The 26,908-nt window shown below is 41.6% G+C and overlaps 2 protein-coding genes across 2 annotated transcripts; both read left to right on the top strand.

Annotated features, from left to right (window-relative positions):
- Positions 1-347: 347 nt before the first annotated feature.
- Positions 348-7,711, top strand: lhcgr (luteinizing hormone/choriogonadotropin receptor). The gene is made up of 11 exons (XM_073481748.1): positions 348-520; positions 2,137-2,208; positions 4,115-4,189; positions 4,275-4,349; positions 4,541-4,615; positions 4,702-4,779; positions 4,864-4,932; positions 5,037-5,111; positions 5,537-5,722; positions 5,950-6,018; positions 6,502-7,711. Exons 1-11 carry the CDS (start codon positions 348-350, stop codon positions 7,709-7,711), a joined length of 2,157 nt encoding a protein of 718 aa, XP_073337849.1.
- Positions 7,712-9,602: 1,891 nt separating this feature from the next.
- Positions 9,603-26,673, top strand: mertka (c-mer proto-oncogene tyrosine kinase a). The gene is made up of 19 exons (XM_073481917.1): positions 9,603-9,878; positions 11,744-12,059; positions 12,139-12,239; positions 12,321-12,491; positions 16,354-16,440; positions 16,552-16,667; positions 16,949-17,138; positions 17,863-18,008; positions 20,695-20,830; positions 21,855-22,005; positions 22,561-22,649; positions 22,739-22,834; positions 22,943-23,023; positions 23,109-23,201; positions 23,307-23,425; positions 24,173-24,282; positions 24,358-24,517; positions 25,097-25,233; positions 25,836-26,673. Exons 1-19 carry the CDS (start codon positions 9,794-9,796, stop codon positions 26,287-26,289), a joined length of 2,838 nt encoding a protein of 945 aa, XP_073338018.1. The 5' UTR covers positions 9,603-9,793; the 3' UTR covers positions 26,290-26,673.
- Positions 26,674-26,908: the final 235 nt, after the last annotated feature.

Here is a 26,908-nt window from a genome sequence, read left to right as displayed (position 1 = left end):
AAACCCCCTCCCCGTTATTTAAGGCTGACTTAACAGATCTTGTCGTGTTTAAGCAGTCCTTACTCTGAAGGGAAAACAGTAATACTCTACCTCCACATATCCAATGAACAGCTGTTCACAACGTCTGACTTCATCAGATGTACCTGACTGTTTTGAGTACAACATAAAACTCAGCTGACTCCTCGACGTGCGAGCCACTTGATAAGAAAGTGAGATCCCCTCTGCACCGATGAAGGAAGATGATCTGCCGCACTTGCAGGGAAAGGGACTTTGAGTGAGGGCCAAATATCTGGACGCGGAGTATTCAGCGGACATCCCTGCTCCTGTGTGCTCTCCAGACAACAGCGATGAGGACGACGCTGCCACTGCTCTTACTCCTGACTGTTTTAATCTTCTGTGAATGGAAGAGCACTTCGGGTTTCGTCTGCCCGAGGATCTGCCGCTGTTTCTCCAACACTATCAGATGCAACAATGTGACACAAGGATCAGCGCTGATGATGGAACACAGAGATAAAAGACTGTAAGTTCACACGACTGTGTATGAAAATATACTTTTAATGTGGCTGAAGCCGAGTGGTCAGTCCTGATGGATGACTGACCGGCCAGCCTGCGCATTTTAATACATTTGAGACCATATTTATAACAGATAGTATTCATTTCCATGTGTTTCTTTATGCAACCATATCCTTACCGAGGCTGTGCCGTGCGTATTTACGCACGGATCGAGGGTCCATCTGTAACGCACTCGCTCGGCTACACGTTCAGATGCGCTTAGAGTGCGCTTTGAGTTAATGCAGGGCTGCTACAGTGAATATTACTTATGTTATTCCAAGAATTTGTTGTGATGTAGTCCTGTTTCCCTCTCATCATACTGGCAGTTAAAGCACTCTGCTATACTTTAGCCTACTTTAACAAGCACTGACTGTTTAATATGTTGTAACATTTTCTTAGCACTTCCAAGTTTAAAAGAAAGGTAAGGCGTTGCCATTTTGGTTTATTAATGATGGTACAAAAGGTTTTCTATCTATAAAGCTAATCCTGGTATCAGTTTTAATCGTCTAATTGAGAAAAAAATGTAAGTAAGTAAGTTAGTACAGTTAATAGCAGGATAAATATGTTGTTGGAGGTGTCCTGATATCACCACACTGACAAGAGGTTTTGCAGTGATAGTAAACAGAAATCCTGTCAGATGAGGTCTGTGGCACATCTCTGTTTGGAGTTAAAACATTTGGGAATCACTCATTTATGCATAAATGTTGTCCAAAACATTTTTCAGTGTTGAGACATTATTTCTTATTCGTCGTCATGATTTAGTTTTTTTTTAAATCATTTTGATCATTTCAACATCAGTAGTGCTAAAGATATGCCGCTCTGTCAGTTTACATGTTTGCCTAAAGACAACTAGACTTAACTGTGTTGTATGTTTCTTATAATGAAATTGTGGTTAATTGAAAACCTCATAATAGTTGTAATAATATGAGAATACAAGTATATGGACAGACCTACAGACTGAAATACACCAGTTTCCGCTCAGTGTTGTTTATCGTTTACCTCATTTAGCCAAAGTACCTCACAGCTCATCACGGTCTATTGTCGGAAAACAGAGGGCCCTGCATGTGTGCAACTTAATTACCTGTGAAGAAAATGTCAAGTTGATCCCACACGGTCAAGTGCACTGTGCATCCTCGAGGTCTTCACAGTCTTTCTGGCCATTAGAGCTCCATTTAAGAGTTCGCTAAAGTCCCTCAAGGCCTTGAAGGTGAGGAATCTTGACCTCTCCTCCAGTTAATCACAGAGCCTTGAGTCTCTCCTGATAAGTGTCCATGAAGGCCAGCAGCATCTTGCATGTATCAAATAAGACTGACACACACACACACACACACACACACGCACGCACACACACACACACGCACGCACGCACGCACACACGCACACACGCACACAAGCACACAAGCACACAAGTTTAACTTAGGAGAGAAATGATATGATGGTTTCAGCATTAAAATGCCCTCCACTGCATACATATTTAAACCCATTGGTATAAGAAACGTGTCCGTTTTGTCATCTTTAAAATCACTTAAGATGTCTTTGACTATAAACAAATTAAATGTGTCTCTCTGTATTCTTTGTTTTCAGGTTTCTCTATCACTTGCCTCTGCACACTATTTCAAGCCATTCTTTTGAGGGGCTGAAAGGAGTCCAGAGGATGTAGGTATCATTATCTTCTACAAAAAAACTCTGAAGACTGAAAATAGTCTAAAATATAGGATATTACTAAATATATAGCTGCAATCAAAGTGTCCCTAATGTTTACACTAGGTAAGAATAGGATAGTTTTTATCCCTGACAGTGTTTCTGTGGCTACGCTACATTAATAAATCTCCTCGTGGATCAAGTTTCAGGACACGACCCATTCACAGAAACAGACTATTTATATCAAGGCACACAAATTAACCATCAACTACTGCAGTTGTCTTTAGTATGCATATTAGTAGCACACTGGCTCTCTTTGAGTCATTATTATTGCTTTATTCTGCATGGCCATATTCTTCACCTATAGGCTACTAAAAAATAACTTAGTAAGTACTTTTGTGTTTTGCTACATAAGAATAGACCATATTTATGAAGTGTTATTTAGGGAGAATGAGTGTTCTTGTGTCATACTACCACCTTATAGGGCCCATATTCAGGAAAACATACTCATGTACAGCAACCAATGGTGTAACTTTATGTTGAAAAGTGTTGGGGACATATAGGTTCAGATATAAAACGTTCTCTGAATGGTCTTTAACATGTGGTTTTAGGCAATGTATAGTATAGTAAACAGTATAATAACAAATTATCCACACAAAAAATGGTAATTTTAGAAACAAAAAGTGGTATGGACATGTCCCCAGTGTCGTCATTGTGAATGATACCCATCACAACAACTTCCTTACAATCAATAAGCAGTGATTAGGAGGTTAGTGAGGGAAAACCCTAAGTTAAAGCAACATTATGTAACTTTTTAACCTTAAAATAACAGCTTCAAAATCATTTTGATGGTACAGTGTCTTGTAATTGGTCGAATGGTGTCTCTGTCTTCAGAGGAGCCACTCCGCCCCCATCACCTGTTTCTGCACTATGTAACTTCAGTGAGAGGGTAGGATCACAGTGTCACATAAGATACAAGTGTTCAACACATCACATTGTTACAGATGTAATATTTACGACGGAGGTGTTGCACTCAGAAACTGTGGGAAACCTTTAATGCCCCAGTAGTTGTAGATTGTGTTCATCTTAATGGAATCTTCACATGTTAAGTCTCGTAGATTCCTGGTCATAAAATTGTCTATAATCTATAAATGTGTCCGGGTCACAGGCTTCTGTGTGTGCAGAGTGGATGATTGTTTGGAGCAGCTGTAGAGATAAAGTACTGCCTCCCAGACAACCAAGGTCACATTCTGTTCCTCCAACATCTAAACCTTCACTGTATCTCATACGAGAGCCGTACGGCCTCCATGATAGACCAAACTCCATATTCTCCCATCAAATGCACTGTGACTTGGGTACACTTGTTTCCACAGAGTATCCCGTAGAGGGTTAAATAGTCACAGGGCGGGAAGTGTCATTCAGAACGGGCATGTTGTCCTCGATCAAGCTTCATTAAATACTTCAACGTAAGGAATTTCGTCTCCTGAATCTCCTTTCTCACCTGGGTTAATCAGATGAACGAAAATGCGTCAACAGTTGCTAGCCTCCTCAGTGTGAATGACAGCTGTGACAACAACTTCCTTCAACCAAAAAGTTCTGTTTGTAGTTAGCAACTACATTACATCTGACAAACTGTTACACACCTGGGATTTCTATTTATGACAGTGGTATCCCACTCAGAAACTGTGGGAGGCGCCAAATCACACAAAACAGCATTTCCACATAATGTTGCTTTAATGGGCCCGCAGTTGTAGAATAAGGTCATGCAGAATATTTCATTTTAATGATTAAAAACAGCCAATATGTCACTAATATGCATGCTAATAAGCAGCTATATGGTAAATATGTGTGCCCTTATATAAAGTTACATGTACATCTTCCTTGGATGGACGTCATTGTTTTGTCTCTGCTCTGTACTCAGTGACATCGCTCAGAGCGTGACCCTGGAAACCATTGAGACGTTAGCGTTTAATAACCTTCTCAACCTCTCTGAAATGTAAGTATTTTCAGTGATTATTACGAATAATAACAGTAAGCTTAATAATAAATAGTTCACACTGATGTTTGATGTTGTTTGGCAGCTCGATCCAGAACACAAGGAGTCTGATGCGCATTGGCAGAGGGACATTTAACAACCTTCCCAAACTGCGTTACCTGTGAGAGACCTCAAAATACACAACTTGAATGTGTTTTTCTTTAGATTAAGAATTAAAGCTGGCTATTAAACAGAAGTCTGATTTCAAATCCCATATACTTGAGCAACAACCAGATCAAGCATTTATACTATGTCATGTTTGGTTATATTCACATATCACAAAATGACACGTGCTTTCCTTTGCATTGACAGGAGCATCTCGAACACTGGGATAACAGTCTTTCCTGATATTACGTCCATTAATTCTCTTGAATCGGAGTTTATATTGTGAGTACAGCTTTAGTAAAGTTTTAAAGATTCATGACAAATAAACGCACATCACCATAAACGCATGAACTGTAACGCTTTTACAGGGATATCTATGACAACCTGTATCTACTGGAAATACCTCCAAATGCTTTCATCGGACTGACAAAAGAATATGTCACAATGTAAGTGAAGCGAGATGTCCCTTTTAATGGCTTTACGCTGTCGCTTAATAAATAGTAATTCTTCAATCTTGTGACTGATTGCAGGAACCTGTACAACAACGGCATCAGAGAGATACACGACCACACCTTCAACGGGACAAAGATAGATAAGCTGTATTTTCCCACGTTTCCTATTTCTGACTGAGAGATGTAAGATGAGTTTCTTCCTCTCACAGCGTTTAGCTTTTGCTCCATCACTCTGCGTTTTTTAATTTCAGGGTTTTAAAGAATAATCGAAACCTCAGAGGGATCCACAGAGATGCGTTCAAAGGAGCCACAGGCCCAGGGGTCTTGTAAGTAGTGTTTTTAAACCGCCAGAAAGTCTCATGATGCAACCTTTATTTGCTTGGATTCATTAGGGAGAGGAAGGAGGAGGATGTTATAGACTTGTTATCATGTCTTGATAAATTTGTTGTGTGAATTCTGTGTGGAGACTTGAGAAATGATAAACAACAGAATGCTTATCATTATTACAAGCTTTTCTTTCCATCATTGAGAGAAATTACTTCTCATGTACATGTACTAAGTTGTATAATATACTAATACAATAGCAGTGGATTGCATTTTACTGCTGATATTTGCAAAAGTATGCAGCTCAGGGGACTGATTAAAGATTGATTGACTTTATGCTCTGAGGCAGAATAACAACCAGCACAATGGTCACAAAGAGGCCTTTACAACCCCACTCAGTCACACTGTTATCTGTGTCACTTCACAGGGACGTGTCTGCGACAGCTCTCAAGAAGTTACCAGCGCAGGGACTGGAGTCGGTCCTGGTGTTGTTCGCTCAGTCAGCGTACGCCTTGAAGAGCCTGCCTCCTCTGCAGGGACTGTGGAGCCTACGAGAGGCCCACCTCACCTACAACAGCCACTGCTGTGCACTGCTGAGCTGGAACACCCACAGGTGACTGACACGGCGCATTTTACAGGCTAACCGAGGATAGATTTGTTAATGAATCAGTAAGCTGTGACCCACTGCTCTTCCAGTTCTCAGTAACTACTCTAGTAGTTAAGCACACCGAAAGCAAAATCTTATTCAGAGAATTTACTAACTTATTTATTACAGTATACAAAACTGCCTTCAATTTAAGGCTGGTGACATACTTACATGATCTCCTTCCTTTAATACAGGGACTTCACCATTAATCCTGCATGGAATAATAGCTCTACATCTTGTGATGAGAGTGACCCAACAGCAAGGTAAAACATGTTTTCCTGCTTCTGTAATGGTTGAATTAATCTCTGTGCAGCCTTGGTTGTTAAAGGGTAACTCCACCAATTTTACTTATTCAGGTGTGTTTACAGGTCTTGGGGAGTATTAAAAGAAGTGTAAAGCCTTTAGTGGCTCCAGAGGAAGCTGCATGTAATCTGATCAATTGCCTCCAGTGATGTCACTCAGTGGCTAAAATGCATTGTGGGTAATGTAGGCGCCAGGTTTTGAGTTGGAAGAAGAATGTGTGGAATAAAAAAGGCTATCTCTGGTTTTGCTGTATAAATTTTGATCATTTGTTTTCAACTGTCTATAATGAGTAACAGTGTGGTGCCTACATTACCCACAATGCAACAGAGTAATTGCAACTGCAATATTTTAGCTAGAAAATAGTTTGACTTGACTTTATGATGGCCTGTGTAACTTGTCGTGTCAACTCTTTAAGCAGAACTCTTCTTCTTCTTTGTGAACAGGGTTCAGCGTGTGATTGGAGGCTCAGCAGAAGGGACGCTACCAAAGGATTTTTTTTCAGATGCTGACCTGTTTGTGGACGATGAAGGCTTTGGAGATGTGAATTTCCACTATCCAGAACTGGACTTCTGTCAGACACGACCAGCTTTGCTTTGCACGCCTGAAGCAGATGCCTTCAATCCCTGTGAGGACATCGCAGGTTTCAGTTTCCTCAGAGTGGCCATCTGGTTCATCAACATCCTGGCCATCTCGGGGAACCTGACAGTCCTCCTGGTCTCCTTCACCAGCTGCAACAAGCTGACGGTGCCTCGTTTCTTCATGTGCCACCTAGCTTTTGCAGACCTCTGCATTGGGATCTACCTCCTGATGATCGCCACAGTAGACTTGCGTACGCGCGGTCACTACAGTCAGCATGCTATTGAATGGCAGACAGGGCCCGGCTGCAGCGCTGCAGGCTTCCTGTCTGTTTTTGGTGGGGAGCTGTCAGTCTACACACTCTCCACCATCACTCTGGAGCGCTGGCACACCATCACCAATGCTCTGCAGGTAGAACGCCATCTGTTACTCACACAGGCAGCGAGCATAATGGCGGCTGGTTGGCTCATCTGTCTGGGGATGGGGATGCTGCCTCTGGTTGGTGTGAGCAGTTACTCCAAAGTCAGCATGTGCCTTCCCATGGACATAGAGACTCCTCTGGCTCAGACCTTCATCATCATTATCCTGCTCTTCAACGTGGGCGCATTCACTGTTGTGTGTGTTTGTTACGTGCTGATCTACCTGGCTGTAAAGAACCCAGAGGTCCCGAGAAGAAGTGCCGACACCAAGATGGCAAAGCGCATGGCTGTGCTCATCTTCACCGATTTCCTCTGCATGGCTCCCATCTCCTTCTTCGCCATCTCTGCTGCGTTCAAGGTCCCCCTAATCACAGTCACTAACTCCAAGATCCTGCTCGTCCTCTTCTTCCCCATCAACTCTTGTGCCAATCCCTTCCTTTACGCTATCTTCACCAAGGCTTTCAGAAAGGATGCATATCAGCTCATGAGTGCATTGGGCTGCTGTAAAAGCAAGGCCAGTGTTTATGGCATGAAGGCCTACTGCGGGGAAAATGCAATCAACTTTGGGTCCAGTTATAAAGGATCAAGGACAGGAGTGGGGCTGGCTGATGTGGAAGGGCAGAGCTGTCACCTGAAAGAAGAGGGGGAGCTCACCTGAGATAAAAAAAAAAAGGGGTGCAAAACTTGTTTATACTGTTTATAAGACAACTAGACAAAAGAAACTGAGGAAAAACAACTCACACTGGATTTGGAGGAAATTGATGACATACTATCAGTCCAACCCACTGAATATGCCTTTTGTTTCACAGGAGGTGGGAAGGAGGGGCATAAGTGATATATGACCCACTTTATAGGAGAGCCAAAACAAAACTGGCCAGACATTGTCCTGAGTGTCCTCAGAATTAGTTATTTTCTAAATGTATTATTAACTCTGGACTGGTTAAGCAATCCCGAAGCCACCAGGCAGTCCCCCATGCTGAAACAAAACTGTGATGTGTTAAGGCGGTGAAACTGACTGAACTGACAACAGGTGTTTCTACTAGAAGTAGGGAGCACCTTGTTGTTGTGGCTCACCACTAAGATCACCAGACATCCTGAAAAATTTGGGACAGTTGTGAATCATGACCAATTGTACCAAATCCAGAATCCTGTCCTGTTTGTCCCTTACATTGGTAGTAATAGGGGGCTGGTCAGAGGTGGCCCGGGGGTTGTAGTGGGGGACTCGGGACATCAGCCTGGCTCCCAGGTTCCCCCCGCCCCGGTTGAATCGGACGGTTGATTGGATTACAACAGTTTGCATAGGGCACCCAAACCACTCCGCTCATTTTCCTCCCAGATGTCACTTCCCACTGGATCTCACCCCTCAATGATGACTGGACATAAATGGAAAAGCAAGACGCGACCTCCCCCATAATATCAAAAATATCATATCTTAATTTCAAAGTTTGAAAGCTGACTCTGTAACTGGTGGCTGACCTACAGTACGTTGTTCAAACAAAGGAGATTTCTTTAACTATACCAATCATTGCAATTAAACACATTCATATTACAGGACACTCTTGTTGAGGTCACTCTCTATATTAGATGGCAGGTAGCTAACATTTGCTAGCTAGCCACAGCAACACCCAGGGTTAGAGAATGAGAGAAATGAGAATGTCATGTAATTGGCCCCTCCATATTTGACATCAGATTATGGCCCCCTGCATGGTATCACCTGTCAAAATGTCTCCTGTGTAAAAGGCCTATGGCAGAAATCTTCAGAAGAAAGCTCCAGAGCCGCTGCTCAATGGACCTTGATGGACCCTCAGCTATGAACTTTCAATCCCAGTTTAATATTTGAATGAACTAAAAGGACAAGAAGTCCCTAAAATGCTCCAAGAAAGGACCTTTGAACATGTAAGATTACATGATAACTGCTTACGGATCATTTCCTGATGAGGTGATCCAGTAAAAAGCACCCAAACAGCTACTGAATGGACCACGTGGTGAGCCTGAGTGATCACCTTCATCCTACCTTCATCTCCAAGCTGCTGTTTCAATGAAACCTCTGTCACTTAATCTCAGGCTTCTTAGTAGTTGATGTAAATACAATATTTGTTTTATTCTGAGGTTGGCTGTGAATGAGGTTGTCTGAATTTAGAAATCAGCCACAGTTTGTGTGGAGAGCTCAGCAGCTGACCACATGGTGGAGCAGTTGGGAACAGACCAGTTTCCCAAGTGGGAACTACACCACCAGGGATTTTGTTTTTCTTCTAAGGCTTTTTGAGATTGTGTAAACTGATTCAAAATAAAAGAGACCATCTACTAATGTGTGTGTTTATTCTATATGTACATAATTCTTAGGTTATTATAAGATAATAATAATAATCATAATAATAATCATGTTTGTAATGTAATATTTTATCTGTCTCAAATAAAAAGAAAACAGGAAGAATACTCATGTTGAATTCTTAGAGTTTGTTGTCTGTCTGTTGTGTTATTTCCAGTCAGTCAGTCAGTCAGTCAGTCAGTCCCGCCTTCATGGGATCCCTCCTCTGACGTCTCTCTGTCTCCATCTGAATCTGATCCCGGGTCAACAGCACTTCACACAGGCTGATCAGGAGCCACTCTAGCGGGGGATGTTGGTTACTGTCGGGAGTTAAAGCGCCTCGGGTCCCGCACGATCCACGCAGAGTAACAAAAGTTTTCGGACTGTTGTTGCGGGACAGAAAGCAGCAGCGAGCAGCTCAGACTTTTGGCCATGGCAAAGAAGTCAACTCTGGGCTGGTTTGGAGTTTTTCTCTCAGCAACGATCACAGTTGTTATCGTGTGGAGTCCGGCCGGTGGTGAGTTGTCTCTCTCTGTCTTTTACCACCTTCATGTCCCTCAAAGTGGAGACTCAGGCTTAACTCTGTGCTCTGGCTGCAGCTGGAGCACATTTAAATACCGATGGAAAGCTTTATTTATGTGTAGACTTGCAAAAAAGTTCTTAAAACAGCCTAAAAAATGTGTATCTGACTGCTGCTTCTTTAAATTATAGTCATAAATTGTGGTTTAGTCGGTTGTGGTCTGGAGTGGTGACAGAAAAACACCTCAAAATACCATCTGGTAAAGAGACGTGATGAAAACATTCAGAGAATAAACTTTGTTTTTCATTCTGTGGCCTGATCTCACTATCCCTGTCCTTTAAGAATAAATGTTTTGATTTATAAAGTTAAACTACATCCAAGCTGTTTGTTTGTTTTTCATCAAAACTGAGAGCTGAGAGATTAGCTGAAATCAAAATCAAAAACAGAAAATGAATTGTCAGCTGTTTTGATCATCAATTAAGCACAAAGAAAACATTAGTTCAAGTTTATTTCATTTTAATTAAGGATGCACAAGGTTAATCGATAATTCCCTGCTTCTCGTGGCAGATACCGATAACACAAGTGATAATTTCACGTTTGTGTATTAAAAATAAGTTTATAACCTGAGGCTATCAGATGATTTAATATTCAACAGCTCCACTGAGATTTGTTTTGTTAAAATTCGCAGACCTCTTCCCTCCTCTCTGAACCTTTGTGGAACATGTGGTGTGAACTGCTCTGACATTGTCTTCCTCTGAAACTAAATAACATCCTTGCTGGCGATGACATGTTTGGCTCACTAGACGGTTAACCAGTTGCATTAACTGTTAATTTACATGCGAAGGATGAATATTTAATAGTATTTTACAGTTATGAAGAAAAACAGTAAGCAGGCTGATCATTTATTGGGGTGATACATATTGTACATCCCTAATTTTAACCAGTCAATCAATATTATTGAGTTTTGGTTGAACAAATTATGGATCTGAAGACGTCACCTTTAGGCTCTGAGTTATTTTGACATTTTTCACTATTTTGACCATTTATAATGATTATTGAAGTTGTCACTGGATGACAGATCTGTGATGCTGATCGTCTCAGACCTCCCAGGTAGAACATTGTGGATCAAAGCTCAACATGATTAAAAAAAACAATATTTTGTGTAAAGGATAGTCTAACCAGCCAGCTACCTAATCAGTCCATCTGATGTATTGTATTCTGATTTGACAGTGTTCGCTGATCACATCTATTATCTAATGAGGATTAACACTTTTCCTGCTCATGCTGTATCTGTTGCTTAGCCTTATTTCATAGTGAATTGTACATTTTACGTCCTGAGTTGAAAAGTTTGTCCTAATTTCACAGCCAGTTTCAGCAGGTGTTGGTGGAAAGTGAAGCATTCTCATTTCTTGGAAATGCAAGCTACAGCAAAACATTTTTAACAAATAATGCTTTTCAAAAAGTGATGTGACGTGTCCCCAGCATCCCCGGTGTAAATGACACATATGCTGCTGATTATTTTCACAATCGTTGAATCATTTTGTCTATAAAATGTCCAAAAACTGTGAAAAATGCTCATCACAATTTTCGAGAGCCCAAAGTGACGTCTTCAAATTGCTTCTTTTGTCCAACCAACAGATCAAAACACCCAAAGACTCTTCATTTACTGTCATAAATGACAAAGAGAAGCAGCAAATACTTTAATTTAGAAGCTGGAACCAGCAAACTTTTGACATTTTTGATTGAAAAATGACTTAATTAATCAGTTTTCAAAATAGTTGGCAGCTAATTTACTTCTGATGGACTAATCATTGCAGCTCTAGTCAGTATAACATATGTCCGACATCTCCCTCTGTGAACAGCTCAGCATTATCCGAGTCGGATCCACCGTCCCACCAGGACCTCTGAGCCTATTGTGATACCGGTCCGCGTTCCAAGGTTTTATCTGACCCCGGATCAGCTCAGACGGCTGCACTTCAAGCCCACCGTAGGCATCATCCAGCTGTCGGAGGGCCATGAGGTGAAATTCAACTGCTCCATCGACATCCCTGACGCCAGGCTGGAGCCCACCATCGTGTGGATGAAGAACGGCAAGGACCTGGCAGGAAACATGCAGGTGGTGATCAACGATCTAGAGACTGCCACAGACGGGGTCACGACTCTCCTTTCTACTGTCAGGTATGTAACACTTGGAGGTGAAACGTTATGTGATAGGCTGATAGCAGAGACTGAAATGTCTTCCTGTACTGTTTTTCAGCATTAATCATGTGCAGCGAGAGGATGCTGGGGACTATCGCTGCAGACTGAGGATCAACGACAGAATGGTCGAGTCTCAGCCAATCACCCTCAAAGTGGAAGGTGAGTTTAAGCATGATGCAAGCATTCGACACTTCTCGGGGCATCTACATTTTTCCTGACACATCTTTTATCCGTCTGTAGGTCTGCCGACGTTTTTGCATCAACCGGAAGACAGGAACGTAACAAGAAACGCACCTTTCACGATGACATGTGTGGCGGTGGGACCTCCAGATCCTGTTCAGATCCGCTGGCTCCGTGACGGATTAGCTGATAGCGACTTTCACGACTCTCCCAGCAGCTACTCTGTGTCAGGTGAGACACCAACCACACACCTCTCTCTTTTTCACACATACAGTGAATATGAGTTTCACTGAGATCTGCTTAATCTCCTTCCTGCTTTCCGCCTGTTCCTCTCGAGGCGAAGTGTCATTTCTTGGCCAATGGGTGATCATAATACTGCCCAGCAAAAGTCTGAATGACGCTTCGAATCGGACAGAAAGACGCTGAAGATGTGTGATCACACTAAAATGAGATTCATGCTTTGTGCTTTAATCAGTCTGACGTGTGAGAGCAGAAGTAATTTCCAAAAGTATAAAGAGACTCTTTTTTTACTAGAAGAACTTCCGACTTGTAAAAAAAAAAAAAACAGTTGTAAAAGTCATTTACTGGATTAATTTGTTTAACTTCCTCTTCTGATTGAACGTGGAAACAGTCATCAACAAAGACAGACGCACATGTGGTTGTCTGATTATGGTGACAAAGCGTGGAGTGGGTCTCACTGAGCGAGCATCACTTTGTTGGTGGTTTCTATTCTGCCTCGTCTCTGCTGCCTCAGCATCTGTGCTCTGCTTACTGCATTGAGTTTTACCCCCACAGTCAGTGTCACTGGGGGCCTCCTGCTTCACTGCTGAATGGTTAACTGCGGTCATTCACGCATGGTCAGTGCTTTAGGTAACACCACTCTGCTAACTGTGTACTGACGACAATGAGACGTGGGGAATAGGTAAACAGTGGAAACGCACTTTCAAGAATTAGATGAGAAGATTGATACCACTCTCATGTATGTGAGGCAAATTATGTACCTGGAGCCTGCAGCTGGTTAGCTTAGCTTAGCATATAGACTAGAAACCAGGGTAAACAGCCACCCTGTATCACAAAAGGTAACAAAATTGAGACCCTTTGTCACATAACCAGGCCAGTGCCATCTTGTGTTCTCATTATCTTGTTATCATTGTGTTATAAACCCAAAGATATTGAGTTTATTAACACAGAAGAATATGAAAACTAACAAATATTCACATTTGATAAGCTGAAACCAAAAATAACTTTAATTTGTCAATTAATCAACTGAATGCTCAGTAAATGTGATGATATACTGAATGTAAAGTTCAAGACTAGTCATAAGAATATCAGTTCAGGTTTGAGTTTCATGTTCTATTCTAAGATAAACATGGACTATTATCAAAAGTAAAGCATTTAATAGAGAAAACTAGAATAATTGTTGACAAGGCTCTTTCTTTATGGCCTCAGCTTCCTTCTTCTTGAAAGCAAACATTAGTTATTAGAAGCATAACATTTCGACTGCGTGCGCTCTAACCCTTTCATTTTATGCTCGCCGCAGGCTGAGCCCTTCAGTGAGTGTTGATACCGCCTGAAGCTGAGGGGTTAAAGGTTCAGAGCTGTGCTTGCCTTTGGTCCGGCGTGTGCAAGGGCCTGGGCAGTTAGGAGATGGGGGGGCTGCACAGGGAGTCTGTTCGGGGGTTGGCTCCGGGGACAAAGACCTCATTCACTGGACGGCCCACTACCCAGCAGGGAGGGGCTGGACACTGAGGCTGGCAGGCTAGCAGAGCTCTGTGCAGGACCAAATATTGGCACAATAAAACAGTGTAAAACCACTCTTCAGCATACTGTGAGTCGAGGGGCTCTTTTCCCCACTGAAGCTTTAATCTCAGGATATTATTAGAGTGCCTTTGTTATGTGGAGTGGTAAACGATGGTTGGTTTTATTTTAGGAAAGTCATTAATATGCACTTTGCATTCATATTAGATGAAATACCTTGTTACAGAGGTAGAGAAGTTGATGAAGATTTAATGTGGGTTATGGAAAGCCTACTTGTCCACATCTGACTCAGGACAGCAGCATAAGATCCAGTTTATGGTGGGGAGGTGGACACTGAGAGTACAAATGTGGTACACAGTAATAAAGAGTGAGAAGGCTTAGTTGTAACCTGACAGAGAAGTCCAGCTATATTTTGCTGTCTGAATATAAAAAATGGAAAAACAACACAGAGATCTCAGGCGGCTCTGCAAGCTGGAACGCTTCCCTCTATAATTTCACATTTCCATTCGAGTGGCTCACTCGTCTATTTTTTCTCTACAGCACTGTTGCTTTTTGTTTTGATTTACTTGCCAAGTACAGTGAAAGCAGAAACTCAAGCGATTGAACTCTTCATTTCCTTTTTCCAGAAAGAATACAACATAAAAGTAATGTGTGTGTTTAAAGAGCCAAGAGCTTGAGTCTCTCTCTGATAAATCTCTGACTTTGACCTTAAGCTTTTTTTCCCTTTCCTTCAGAGTTTTATATATTTTGTGCTCATAAAAGATCTTGAAAAGGTCAAAGTCTGCACCAACAGAAGCTCCTCTCTCCCACAGAAAACACTGCATCTGAAACGTCTCGTCAGTAGTCCCGCTTTTGATTGTGTGACTTTGTGACATCACTCTACATCACCATGTCACACATTTGCATAATTAATGCAAGCATTTAACTACGACACTACATAATGTTGCTTTAATTTAATACTCTGCTGTAGTTTTTGGGGATGAAGGATCAAGTTATGAAACTACTTCTGCAGCATAATCCACCCCTCTGCAGTCATATACAGGTTTTAGCACAGTATTTTGGAAACGCTTCCATGTTGCTCTCTCACACTCCTCCAAGCTCTGTCAGCAGTAGCCTTTTTAGCTCTACTTCAACATGTGGTGAGTGCTTGGACCATATTTATCACATATATATGTGGTGAATTATGCTACAGGTGCAATTGGAGAAGTGGTTGTGGACATTGTGGTTCATTATAACATGACTATAGTCACAAGAAGCAAAAAACAATGCAGTAATGTTTCAGCACAATAGGAGCTGAATTCTTAAGACTATAACGATACATTTTGGGAATATCTACTTTAAGGTAAAGCCGCCAATGGTGTGACATTTACTAACTTGGCTACTTCCCAGTGTCCCTTTGCTCTTTAGTAATATTATATAAGAATGAGCAGATTCATTTGGGAGGAAAGTCAAACCTGCTCAGTTCCCGCTGCCTGTACCCACACCATCTGTTTGCCATGCAGTTTGAAATGAGGCATGTGGTAATTACATTTGCACAGCTTGGCTGGAAACGTGCTCGTGTCTTTGCACATTTCTCCAGAGTTTAAACTGGTTAGTTTTGATCCATGTGATGCAAAGTTTATTTTAGATGTTTTACTCATGTGAATGTAACTTAGAAATGATGCAATCAGACCTAATTTAAGTCAGGTCCTATCTTTGTACAAACAAACCTACTGCAGCCAGTGTTTGTGTGAAAAGCACAGCCCTCTTTACCCTGGTGCTCCTGCACAGAGTAGAGCAATCTAACGAGGTCGTGGTATTCTGCAGAATGTAAACAAAACAACCAAGTTTGGTTCCTGTCATCTCTCACAGTCTGCTGTGTGATCAGATTTGTGCAGAGGTTTCCGAGATAGAGACACTGGAAAACAGAGCACAAAAGGGACATTATTTAGCAGCTGTCGCAGTCCCATTCTAACCGGGCAGATCTGTTGCTGTTGAAAGAAGGGAATTGTGCGTCCAGGAAAAGAGAGCCAGCGAGAGGGTCGTTGCCACAGTACATCACACTGGAGAGGCTTGATTTGAGCTGTGTGAACTTTTGAGGTATAATACAGGAGTGAGTCATACCCGAAATTGTTTTTTTGGTGTCAGTTTAAGTTCATTGAGGCTGACATGGCATTTTTCCCCCAGAATCACCTTTGACACAGAGAGAAATCTGGCTTATACTTTTCCAGAGTGTTTAAAGATAACGCCTGATTTGTCCAAATATTCAACACTATCCTGACCTTGAGGAAAGGTTGTTTTGAATGCATACAGCAGTGACAGTGCTACATTTTCTTCTCCAATGTGTCAATTGCAGGTGTGGACAAGTACACTCAGTTCAGCTGTGAAGCTCACAACCAGAAGGGTGTCACCACCTCCAGAGAAGCTAATATCAACATCAAAGGTAAAGATGGGGCTTCTAAGACATTCCAGGAGGTTAGGGTTTCATGCTCTGCAAGCTGACCATATGCCTCCAGGTTAGGGAGTTAATAAAGGTTTTTATTGTGTTTTGCAGTGCTGCCCAGCCCCGTGTCTGATGTTACTGTGATGGAGAGGAAGTCCGATAAGTTGATGTTGAGCTGGAACCCTGGACATGATGGTTTCTCTCCACTAACTCAGTGCCACATCAGGGTAAGCTCCACATCAGTGCAAACAGCACTGTCGCTTAAAGGTGTAACATGTAAGAATTGAATTCATACTCCAAACAAATAGGGAGCAGCATATCACCGGAGTAACAGCTAATTGCTGCTGTGATTAGTTAGTTCGCTCAGAGCTTGGAGCCCCAGGGGAGAATGGTTGCTTACACTGCCAGCACAGGAGCGTTGGACTGGGAGGGGCTCGGCTTAGCTGGTTAGCATGCTAAGATTTTATGAATGAATGTGATTGAATGAGTGTCCTCTGTTCCGTCTAAGGTCAAAGAAGTGAGTCGGAGGAGAGGGGAGGTGACGAACACCCGGTTCATCAACGTCACAGTTCCGCCCTTCCAGTATGAAGTCCCCGGGCTGGAGGCCATGACGTGGTACAACTTGAGTGTTTCCTGCAGCAATGAGGTGGGAGCCTCTCCGGTCTCCATGTGGATCCAGAGCAACACCACAGAGGGAGGTGTGTGACTACTTCAGGAACCTTGGAACAGTTTGCAAGTTGGATATTGTTTGCAGTTAGGGTTGCAATTGCAGCAGATACACGAGACCATGATCCTTAATCTGATCCTTTACTGCACATTCACGTGTGTCTGGCTGTTTGAATTGAGAAGGCTGAGAATGTATCTGCCTTAAATACCACCTAGTGTGTTTACATAAAAGAGGAACCTCTGTGTTATGATCCTGCCTCCCTCTCATCATAGCAGATTCATGTTAGGGTTTCAGGACCATATAATTATCCTACTACTTTCCCATCCAAAATGTGCTTAGTGTAAGCCTCCTTACAGTGGCAGTGTGCAATAATTGGAATTTACGGAAGTTGTGCAACTACAAGCTTTGCTCATGGCAAGTCCCAATCACAAAAATGTCATATCCACCAAAATCGCTGTTGTTTTCCTGAAGGGTCACATAGGAAACAGGAGGGGTCTCTCTGAGAAAACACAAAGTCCTTACTGGGTGGAGCTGCTTTCAATTTCCTTCCTAAAGTCACCACTGTATTATTAGTTGAAAGATTCCAACTAAGCCAGGAAATGACCACATACCAAACTGTAATCAAAGATTTCAGAGGTCTTACTTTCCCTTTTCCATTTCTGTGTTATGGCATCTTTTATGAACTCTCTTGATGTAGTTACCACTTTTGATGATGTCTTAATTTCTCTGTTCCCCATTTCTTGTCACATTTTCAGTGCCATCAGTTTTTCCCAGAAACGTCACAGTACAGCTGAACGAGTCGTGGCTGGTGATCAGTTGGAAATCTCCCCCAGATGATAAGATAAACGGCATCCTGCGTGGCTATGACGTCATTGTCAGACACGGCACACAAGTGAACACGGTGAGCTTGTCGGCATGGCGTTTTTACCCTCTTGCTTTTGCTGTTATCCATTTGTTATTCCTTGTTCATGTAGCTGTCACAATGAATTAGATGTTTAACGAAACATATATTTAAAAAAATGGGGAAAGAAAATTCATTTATTTAACATTATCACTAATTTCAATCCCAGGTGATGGTTACCATAGTAACAGCAAGTGTGAGTCAGTACTAGTCCACGTAGAAGTGACAAATGCCCAGCATCTCCTGTGACCCCTTCACAATAAAAGCCTTCAACCGATGAAACATGAGGTGGCAGCAGCAGTAAGAAAGGTTCAGTTCAGTCTGACACACTCTTTAAATAGAGTAAACAGGAAACAGTGAGGCTGTTATCATTGAGATAAAATCACAAACAGTAACGATAGATTACTGACACATGTCTTGTGAATTCCTTGTGTTTATGTAGGCAATCTAAACTTAGTACGGGGGATTCTGCTGACCTCATATAGTGTCAAAATAGGGAATGATTTGATTAAAATCTTCATTAAATTGGTACAATTTGTAGCATTTTACATGTCAATCTCTTTTTTAGCCATACGTGAGCACATTGTACCATGACACGAAAAATGAGACCTTTCTCATCTCTCACTCAACCTTGTGGATGATTTGTTGAAGATGTAATTATGCCGCTGGACGGCAGATTTCTTTTGGGCTTTATACACGTGCCTCTCTCAACTCCGCTAACAGAGAGCAACAGCAGCTCATTTTGGTTGAAAAATGGAGCCAGCTATCATAAACAGATGCCACTAAAGTTCCACAGAGCTCACTTAAAATATTTCCCAAAATGTTTATTTTATATACAGCATACCTACATGTGCACTTACTTGCAGGTATATATATTTGTATATATGCTAAATGAAATTGACTGCTTGATAAATAAATATAAAATAGGACTAGTAGACAACGAGTAGAAAAAATACAACTAGTTTGTATGTGTTAATAGCATCTTTTACCACTGTCTTTTAAAGGAAAGCATTTATGAAGGTTTAATATGTTCCTGGGCTTTATAATCTTGCCAATTGACATTTTTTAAGCTTGATTTTATCCCCTGTTTTTTATGATCCCTGTGCTGTTTTTCATTTTTATTTTTTGTTATCAGCTTTTAATATATATATATATATATATATATATATAAATATAAATATATATGTATATATATTCTTATTATTATTCTTATTATGTCATTACATCATAGTCAGGCCTACTCTTCCGTATGTACAGTGCATAGTCTCCCCTATACAGACACGTACACAAAGTAGTATGAACAATAGCTATGCTGCCTCAGAACTGATGTGTTTTGATCATTTCTGATAACAATGACTCAACATGTATGACAAATATGAAAAGAATGAGTCTTGCATATTGGGAATATGTGATCCTCCCCTTGTCCTGCCTACTGAACCAGAGGTCAGCTTCCCCATTGTCTGTGAACAAAAGTTTTTCCACTCCTCTCAGCATCAACAAGCCAGGGAAAGTCACTTACGACAAGTGCCTTTTTTTTGGCTACACTCTAAGAAACAGCACAGTTTACTTCAATAACAACCTCTTTTCTATACATCAAGTGCCTGGTGCATTATTCCATGATGCTGTTTGTGCATCATAGTGCTTCTGTTCCTGCATCAGTGCTCTCTGGTACAATAGTGTGTTTCCTGTCCTTCCTGTCTGTGTCGTGTTTAAAGGAAGCTGATGGTGTGAAAACTTATTATTCAGTGTTTTTCTTGCTTCAGCATGTGGCCTTGAGTCATCACAGACTGAGGGGGGATATGAATACAACGGGATGTGTACCATAGACCCAAATATTCGTATGCGCTGTCCAGTCAGTTGGTGATGTCATGACACACAAAGGACAGGAAACGTGCAGAAAGGCAACTTTGGTTAATCCTCAGACTCACCTGTCCCTTATTGTGAAATAAACCATTCATCTTCAAATAAGAGGAATATTTTGTCACTATTACTCGCTTCAGCTTGTTGCCTCATAGTAGAAGTCGTAATGCCGTCATCTTCTTTTTAAATCTGAGGACATTTCCCAAAATGTGTTGAGGATCCAACCACATGTTGCCCTCTGTTTGGTGCCACAGACACGATAGACCGTTAGTCATGGGTTCAGCCTTCCCGGTCCGACTGTCAGCAAATTGGTAAAGCAGAGGAACCCCAGATGTTACGGTGTGGTGTTGTGAAATACAGGACTATGTCTGTCACATGTCTGTTCCCTCCCATTGCAGCACATGAGCTTATCCAGAAAGTTAGTCTCCTTCCCTTTTCAGTAGAGTTTCATTATGTAAAATAATCCCCAGTATACAGTTCCCTGGGTGTTTTCGCATAAAGGTTTCATACTGTAACTGACTGCAGGGAAGGGACTTTTTAATTGCATTTTTTGTATGTTGTAGTGCATAAAGTGTCAAGGAAAAAAAAGTAGAAGGAGACACAGTGAGAGAAAGTACATGACATGTAGCAAAGTTGCAGAGATGTTGCACAAACGTACAAGCTGTTCCTCAGCATGCTTTTCCAACACACTGTCCCCAAATTATTTCCCCTCTTTCCATGGACTCAGTGTCACTGTCTCATGAACAGGTTGAACTTTCTCTCCTCAAAGACAATGATTAACCTCATCATGACACATTTGAATCATGTCTGTTGTGTGTCGTTCCAGATCCACACAAACGCCACCGTGGCCTTTGTAGAAGTGCAGGAATTCAACTCGACCTACAGTGTGGAGGTCGCCGCGTGCACACAGGCAGGGAGCGGCATGGTCAGCCCACCAGTGTGGCTGTTTGTGCCAGAGAACAGTAAGCTGCTTTATTGATTTATCTCCTAATCTGGGAACTTGATAATGTGGCCGTCATAGCTCAGCTGATGGATTGTATCATACTAGAATTACATTACTGCCCTGTGAATAGATACAGTACATATCAAGGCTTTGTATTTTTTAGCTACACATGTAGCGTGGCTCTGGGAACAGCAATGGCAATTGCAGTATGAACAGTTTATTCAGTTTGTTTATGGTTTATTTAGTCTTCGAAGTCAATCAGTAAAGATTTTTCTCTCCTGATTAAAATCTTTTCCCCAAACCTACATAATGCACCTTTAAACTTGACTCTGCAGTCGCCATCATTCAAGGACCTCATCTCAGATCTTGTTTTAATCTTGTGTTTATTTATTTCACTCAGTTTCATTCTTCATTGTGTTTATTTCGTGTATTTTATTATTACACTCTGTAGCATGTTTATTATCATGTATTTTAAGCTAGCACACATTGTTTTTATTGGTAGCTGAATCCCTAAATGAGGATATATCAATAGTCTTTTGGGGTAAAATAAAAAAAATGAAGTGCTAGTAAGCAAATGTCAGCATGCTAAGCTAACCTAAAATGTCAAACACAGCAAGCATCAACATCTTAGTATTGTCATTGCGAGCATGTTAACAAACTGAGAGCAGCATTTAGTGCAAAGCAACACAGTGCCTCTGTACAGCCTTACAGAGCTGCTAGCATGTCTGCAGACTCTTGCTTAGGTTTAGTCCTGTTTAGGCTAGACTGGTCACAACTGGACATGGCAGGGTTATCTTGGACCTTTTCAAAATGACAGTTTTGAAACTAGTTAAAAACTCAAGACTGAGGTTTGCTCACAGTTACAGCAGCAGGACCAATTTCATATCCTTGTTCGTTCTGGGGAAAGTACATCAACGTGAGCAGACATAACTTTGCCATAATGCTGAAATATCTCATTGGCTATGGTAATTCAGATAATGAATCCTGAACATTTGCTGAATGTTGCTTTTCTAAACTTGGATCATTTCTTGTTCTGCTCTCAGAATCAGTGGTGTCCCCGTCGTCCAGTCCTGACACCGGGGTTCCAGACTCTCTCTATGTTGTGCTGGGCATTGTGTGCGGCTTCTGTCTTCTGATGCTTGTCCTCTCTGGGGTTATCTGTGTCCGGAGCAGGACTCCTGACTCTTGGCTGGGGTACGCTGACAATCTTTCACCTTCTGTGCAAACACAGTGTTGATTTACTCATCAACCAAGTTCATACCAATCACTGTATTATTGACCCATTTTCTCTGCATGGTTTGTCTGTAAAAGCTGTTGATGCCATAGTTCATTTTTTATCAGTGCCTGGGGGTGTTGTGTTATCTTTCTTCAGTCGTTCACTGTAGTAGGACTTGAAAAACTGAAGACTTCCGCACTCTGTTAATAAACTGCCTTTGCGTCCTCTTAATCACCATTGTCTGCACCTGAGGCCAGTAATAACTGTGCAGCTGGATGATGGATGACAACCAGCTGTTCAGGCTACGGAATTCATTATTATGAAGTCCATGACTCAGTCTTGCCACTCAGGATATGGACAGGAATGTGTCACAGGCTGCGGCTCTGATAGGAAAACAGTATCTGTCAACTCAGAGGGCTGCCTCGCTCTTTAGTCTCAGCCTGTGTGTGTGTGATTGCAAAGCTGTAATGACGTTAGTTTTGCTTGTTGTTCAGAATCTCTGTTTTTTTCTTTTTCCCTGTCTCCCCCTGCAGGCGGTTGATGGGAAGTGGAGAAAAGCTGCAGCCTACTGTACAGTACACACCCCAGAGATCCTATAATCGCTCAGCCATAGGAATGACACGTATGTTCTTGAATATTACTGACATGCACGTAGACATTTATGTCCCGGTGAAGGCAGCACACAATAACCTGAGTGTGTCCTGTCTGCAGTTGGGAACCTCGGTATTAGCGCAGAACTCCGGGCTAAACTTCAGGACGTGATGGTCATGAGGAGCTTGCTGTACGTAGGGAAGATTCTTGGAGAAGGTAAGTGAGCAGCATCAGAAACACTCATATTCACATGATTTTATCTAGAAAAATACAAATCATTCTGCACAGAGTAGTGGTGAAGTATTTATGATTTCATTTAATCAGGTGAATTTGGCTCCGTGGTGGAGGGACACCTAAGACAACCAGACGGAACATCAGAAAAAGTTGCTGTGAAGACCATGAAATGTGAGCTTTCTGTTAATAAAGCACTTTATCTGATCATCTCTAAACTATAAAACAACAAGAAGATAACGTTCCTCTCTCTCCTCAGTGGATAGCTTCTCTCAAAGGGAGATCGAAGAGTTCCTGAACGAGGCGGCCTGCATGAAGGATTTCAACCATCCTAATGTCATCAAACTGCTCGGTAGGAGTGATGCATTACCTCTTCATAGAAGAATCCCACCTCTCTGTTCCCATTCTCATTGTCACATCCATAAATTAATTCTGTGCACTGACTCATCCTCTTCAGGCGTGTGCTTGGAGGTAGGCGCAGGACACTTTCCCAAGCCCATGGTTATCCTGCCGTTCATGAAATATGGAGATCTACATAGTTTCCTGCTGCGCTCACGCCTGGGAGAGAGTCCACTGGTAAGATTTCAGCCAAACACTGAAATACACACATTATACACAGTGTTTGGAGGGTTACTTTTGGAATGTAATTGGTTACGAGTGACTAGTTACCCTGTTAAAAATGTCATAAGTAATGTAACTATAATAATTACTTAACTTAATTACTGTAACTTATTACATTTGATTACTTTTTGCCTACATTTTGAACCTAAGTTTTAAATAGAGCAGTATAGCTATAGACTACGTCTTCCTTGTACATGAATATCAACCAAATCAACCAATCAAATCACTGCGAGCAATGAACATTGAATTCTACGGCTGACGAGAAGTGGTGAGAATTCAGATAAGAGAGCCAATCAAAAACAGCAGTCACAGTTAAAACACATACTGTCCAATGAAAGGATTCTGTCTAGATGTAGAGACAGTTGCTTGTAAGCCATCCTATTCTTGATGCCAACAGCTTTTCTGACCTACATTGTTGTGAATTATGAAAAAAGAATCGCTCCTGCACAATTAATGTTATATTCTACATATAAGCTCTACTAGCACTAAATAATGTGGTCAGACATCCTCCATTTTGATTAGAAACTGTTATTCAATCACATATTTCCTCTTACTAACTGTAACAGATTACAGTCACATTTATTTTGTACTTTAAATACATTTAACTAGTCCCGTGTAACTAGTTGCTATCAACATTGATGTGCGATAAATTAGCCTAAAAAATATTAACTTATAACTGTGTGTGTTTGTTTTTTCACACAGTTCTTGCCCACTCAGACACTCCTGAAGTTCATGGTGGACATTGCCTACGGGATGGAGTATCTCAGTGGTCGTAACTTCCTGCATCGTGACCTGGCGGCTCGCAACTGCATGTAGGTAGCGAATGCAAACATGTTTTCTAGTCTCTTTTAGACGGGTTTGTCTGAATTTTTTTTTTTGTCTTGCAGGCTGCGTGATGACATGACAGTGTGTGTGGCAGACTTCGGGTTATCCAAGAAGATCTACAGTGGAGATTATTACAGGCAGGGCCGGATCGCCAAAATGCCTGTCAAATGGATCGCAGTAGAGAGTCTGGCAGACAGAGTTTTTACTGTGAAGAGTGATGTGGTAAGTCGTACCTCCATCCGCTCCTGTCTGTTCTCTACTGCTGGTCTTTAGTCATTGTATGCAAATATGTGAACGTGTCAGAAAGTAAAAGTGAACCGCATCCTTTCCAGTAACAGCCGACTGCTCATTCTGTCGGTTGTATTACAGTCAAAACTAGTCAGCTGACTAAGCAGTCACTCAGCCTTCCTCTTCAGAGCATGTCATAGTTTTGCTCTGACAGTCTTCACAGTCATTTATCAGTGTGTGTGGTAACTTTTTGGTACTTTGTGCTTTTTGGAAATTTTTCCCTGTTTTTGCAATTTTAGGACTTTAAAAATCCAATTTCCTGAAGTGTAAGAGAGAAAAGCCATTGTTTGTGTAAATGTGTAAATGAAATGTGGAAATTAAGAGAGGTGTGTTCAGCCACGTTTACAGTTCACACAATTATGTAGTGTACCACAACAACAAATGCAGATGATGCTTTTAAAAATAATTCAACACATTTTAAGGATTAATCAGGGTTATTTCTTGATAGCAGAAAAAAACGACATTTCTCAAATGATGGAGTATCATCTGAAGTTAATATTCTGTGTCATGCAGTGGGCATTTGGCGTCACCATGTGGGAGATTGCTACACGAGGCATGACGCCATACCCCGGCATCCAGAACCATGAAATTTACGACTACCTTCTTGAAGGACAAAGACTGAAGCAGCCCGGAGACTGTTTGGATGAGCTGTGAGTGTTGTCTCTTCTTGACACTAATGTTTAAGTTGTGTTGAAGGGGCCACATTTGATTCAACGGACTATAAAATTAAAACGGGACTTTGTTTGTGTAAACCTTGGATCAGTGTGGAAACTTCATATATTTACAACTTTAAACATATATAGCGCTTTTCACTTTGAAAGGCCTGAAATTCTTTGTGGTTAAAATGCCGTCACTTGTATGTATTGGAGCTGAGGTTCCACTCTACTGATATATTCTGATATGTAGTCATCTCTTTTTGTTGTCCAGCTAATTTTACTGCGCACTACATGCTAAACTTGAGCACCTAGAAGTTGTTTTGCATTTGCAATACTGATGTAGAGTACCTACCTGTTTCAGTTCTCTTTTATTTGGCTCACATCAAGCAACATAAGACCACTTTGCTCACCACAACCATCTGCCGTGAAGTAGAAACTGGATATGAAACTTGCATATAGGTGTTTGTAGAAGTTGAAATTTAGTGTCTCCAAATGTGTTCACTGTTACGGCTACGGTTACGGCTCTTATAAAAAAAAGGAAGGAAAAGTAATTCATTAAAAAAGTAAGCACATTTCCTTTGTTCACCTGTGTCCAGGTATGAGATCATGTACAACTGCTGGAGGGCCGATCCACTGGACCGACCCTTCTTCCCCCAACTACGAGAAATGTTGGAAAAGCTCACCGAAAAGCTTCCAGAGTCCTTCAGCAGGGAGGATATCATCTACATTAACACCAGCTTTCCTGAAGAGGACCCTGATGGAGAAGCACTTCCTGCAGAACATCCTTTGTTCAGCTCGTCACCGTCCTGCAGCCACCAGGCAGCAGAAAATTCAGTAGTGACCGTGGACATTCATGGGAGCCTGGAGGACGAGGAAGAGGAGGACGATGGTCGTTATGTGGTGGTGATCTCTGGTGATCCCTCCCTGAGATCTCCTGCAGTGGACACTCCTCTTTTGTCAAGCAATGCCTTAAGTCAAGCGAACGGAGACACGGTTACAGATGTGACAGGAGCGGATCACAGCTCGAGTGACACTTCTTTCCTGCTGTAATGATCGGTACCCAGCAGACCCAACTGTAATAAAACTGTCGCCGTCAGTACTAAACCTTATGCCTCATTGCACTGGGAGCACCTTGACGTTTCCCCATGTGGACTTTCTATAGTATTCTTATATAAGCAGTTTGTGCTTTACATGGCCAGCCTATATGTCAGTGTTAGATGTGTTGTCTGTGTGTGTCCGCATCAAACATGTTCATGCACATGTTCCATAAGCTTAAGATACACTGAACTGTGAAAGTGATTACTGTATTGACTTTTGTGTTGTGATGTAAATATAGAAATGTACAGAGCATTTATAAAGTGATCTTATATACTGTAAAATACATGATTCAGAGATTACTTCAAGACTTCATTAAAATGGAATACATTGTGTGAATAGTAACAAATTCAGATATGTATCACAAACACAAGTACTCATTTTAAAAAATATATATTCCAACATTGATGAATGGTCTTATTCTGAAAGGTAAGCAGCAAGTTTAGTGGAGGAGGCACTCAGAGCCATCACTAAGTACTCATAGTTACTCAAGGTATAAGTACCAGTACCACGATGTCACCCTCTGCGATGGAGCACAGGCCATCAATTGCTCGTGAGTCTACTCCAGGTGTAG

The sequence above is a fragment of the Pagrus major genome, chromosome 15 (assembly GCF_040436345.1).
Source record: "Pagrus major chromosome 15, Pma_NU_1.0".
NCBI lineage: Eukaryota > Metazoa > Chordata > Actinopteri > Spariformes > Sparidae > Pagrus > Pagrus major.
Note: the sequence above shows the minus strand (reverse complement) of the source record. Positions and strands in the feature narration are given on the sequence as shown.

Coding starts and splice junctions, on each gene's coding strand:
- mertka (XM_073481917.1), top strand. CDS start 9,794: ATGGCAAAGAAGTCAACTCTGGGCTGGTTTGGAGTTTTTCTCTCAGCA. Junction 12,060..12,138: donor ACTCTCCTTTCTACTGTCAG/GTATGTAACACT, acceptor ACTGTTTTTCAG/CATTAATCATGTGCAGCGAG. Junction 20,831..21,854: donor GCTGTTTGTGCCAGAGAACA/GTAAGCTGCTTT, acceptor TTCTGCTCTCAG/AATCAGTGGTGTCCCCGTCG.
- lhcgr (XM_073481748.1), top strand. CDS start 348: ATGAGGACGACGCTGCCACTGCTCTTACTCCTGACTGTTTTAATCTTC. Junction 521..2,136: donor GAACACAGAGATAAAAGACT/GTAAGTTCACAC, acceptor CTTTGTTTTCAG/GTTTCTCTATCACTTGCCTC. Junction 6,019..6,501: donor GAGAGTGACCCAACAGCAAG/GTAAAACATGTT, acceptor CTTTGTGAACAG/GGTTCAGCGTGTGATTGGAG.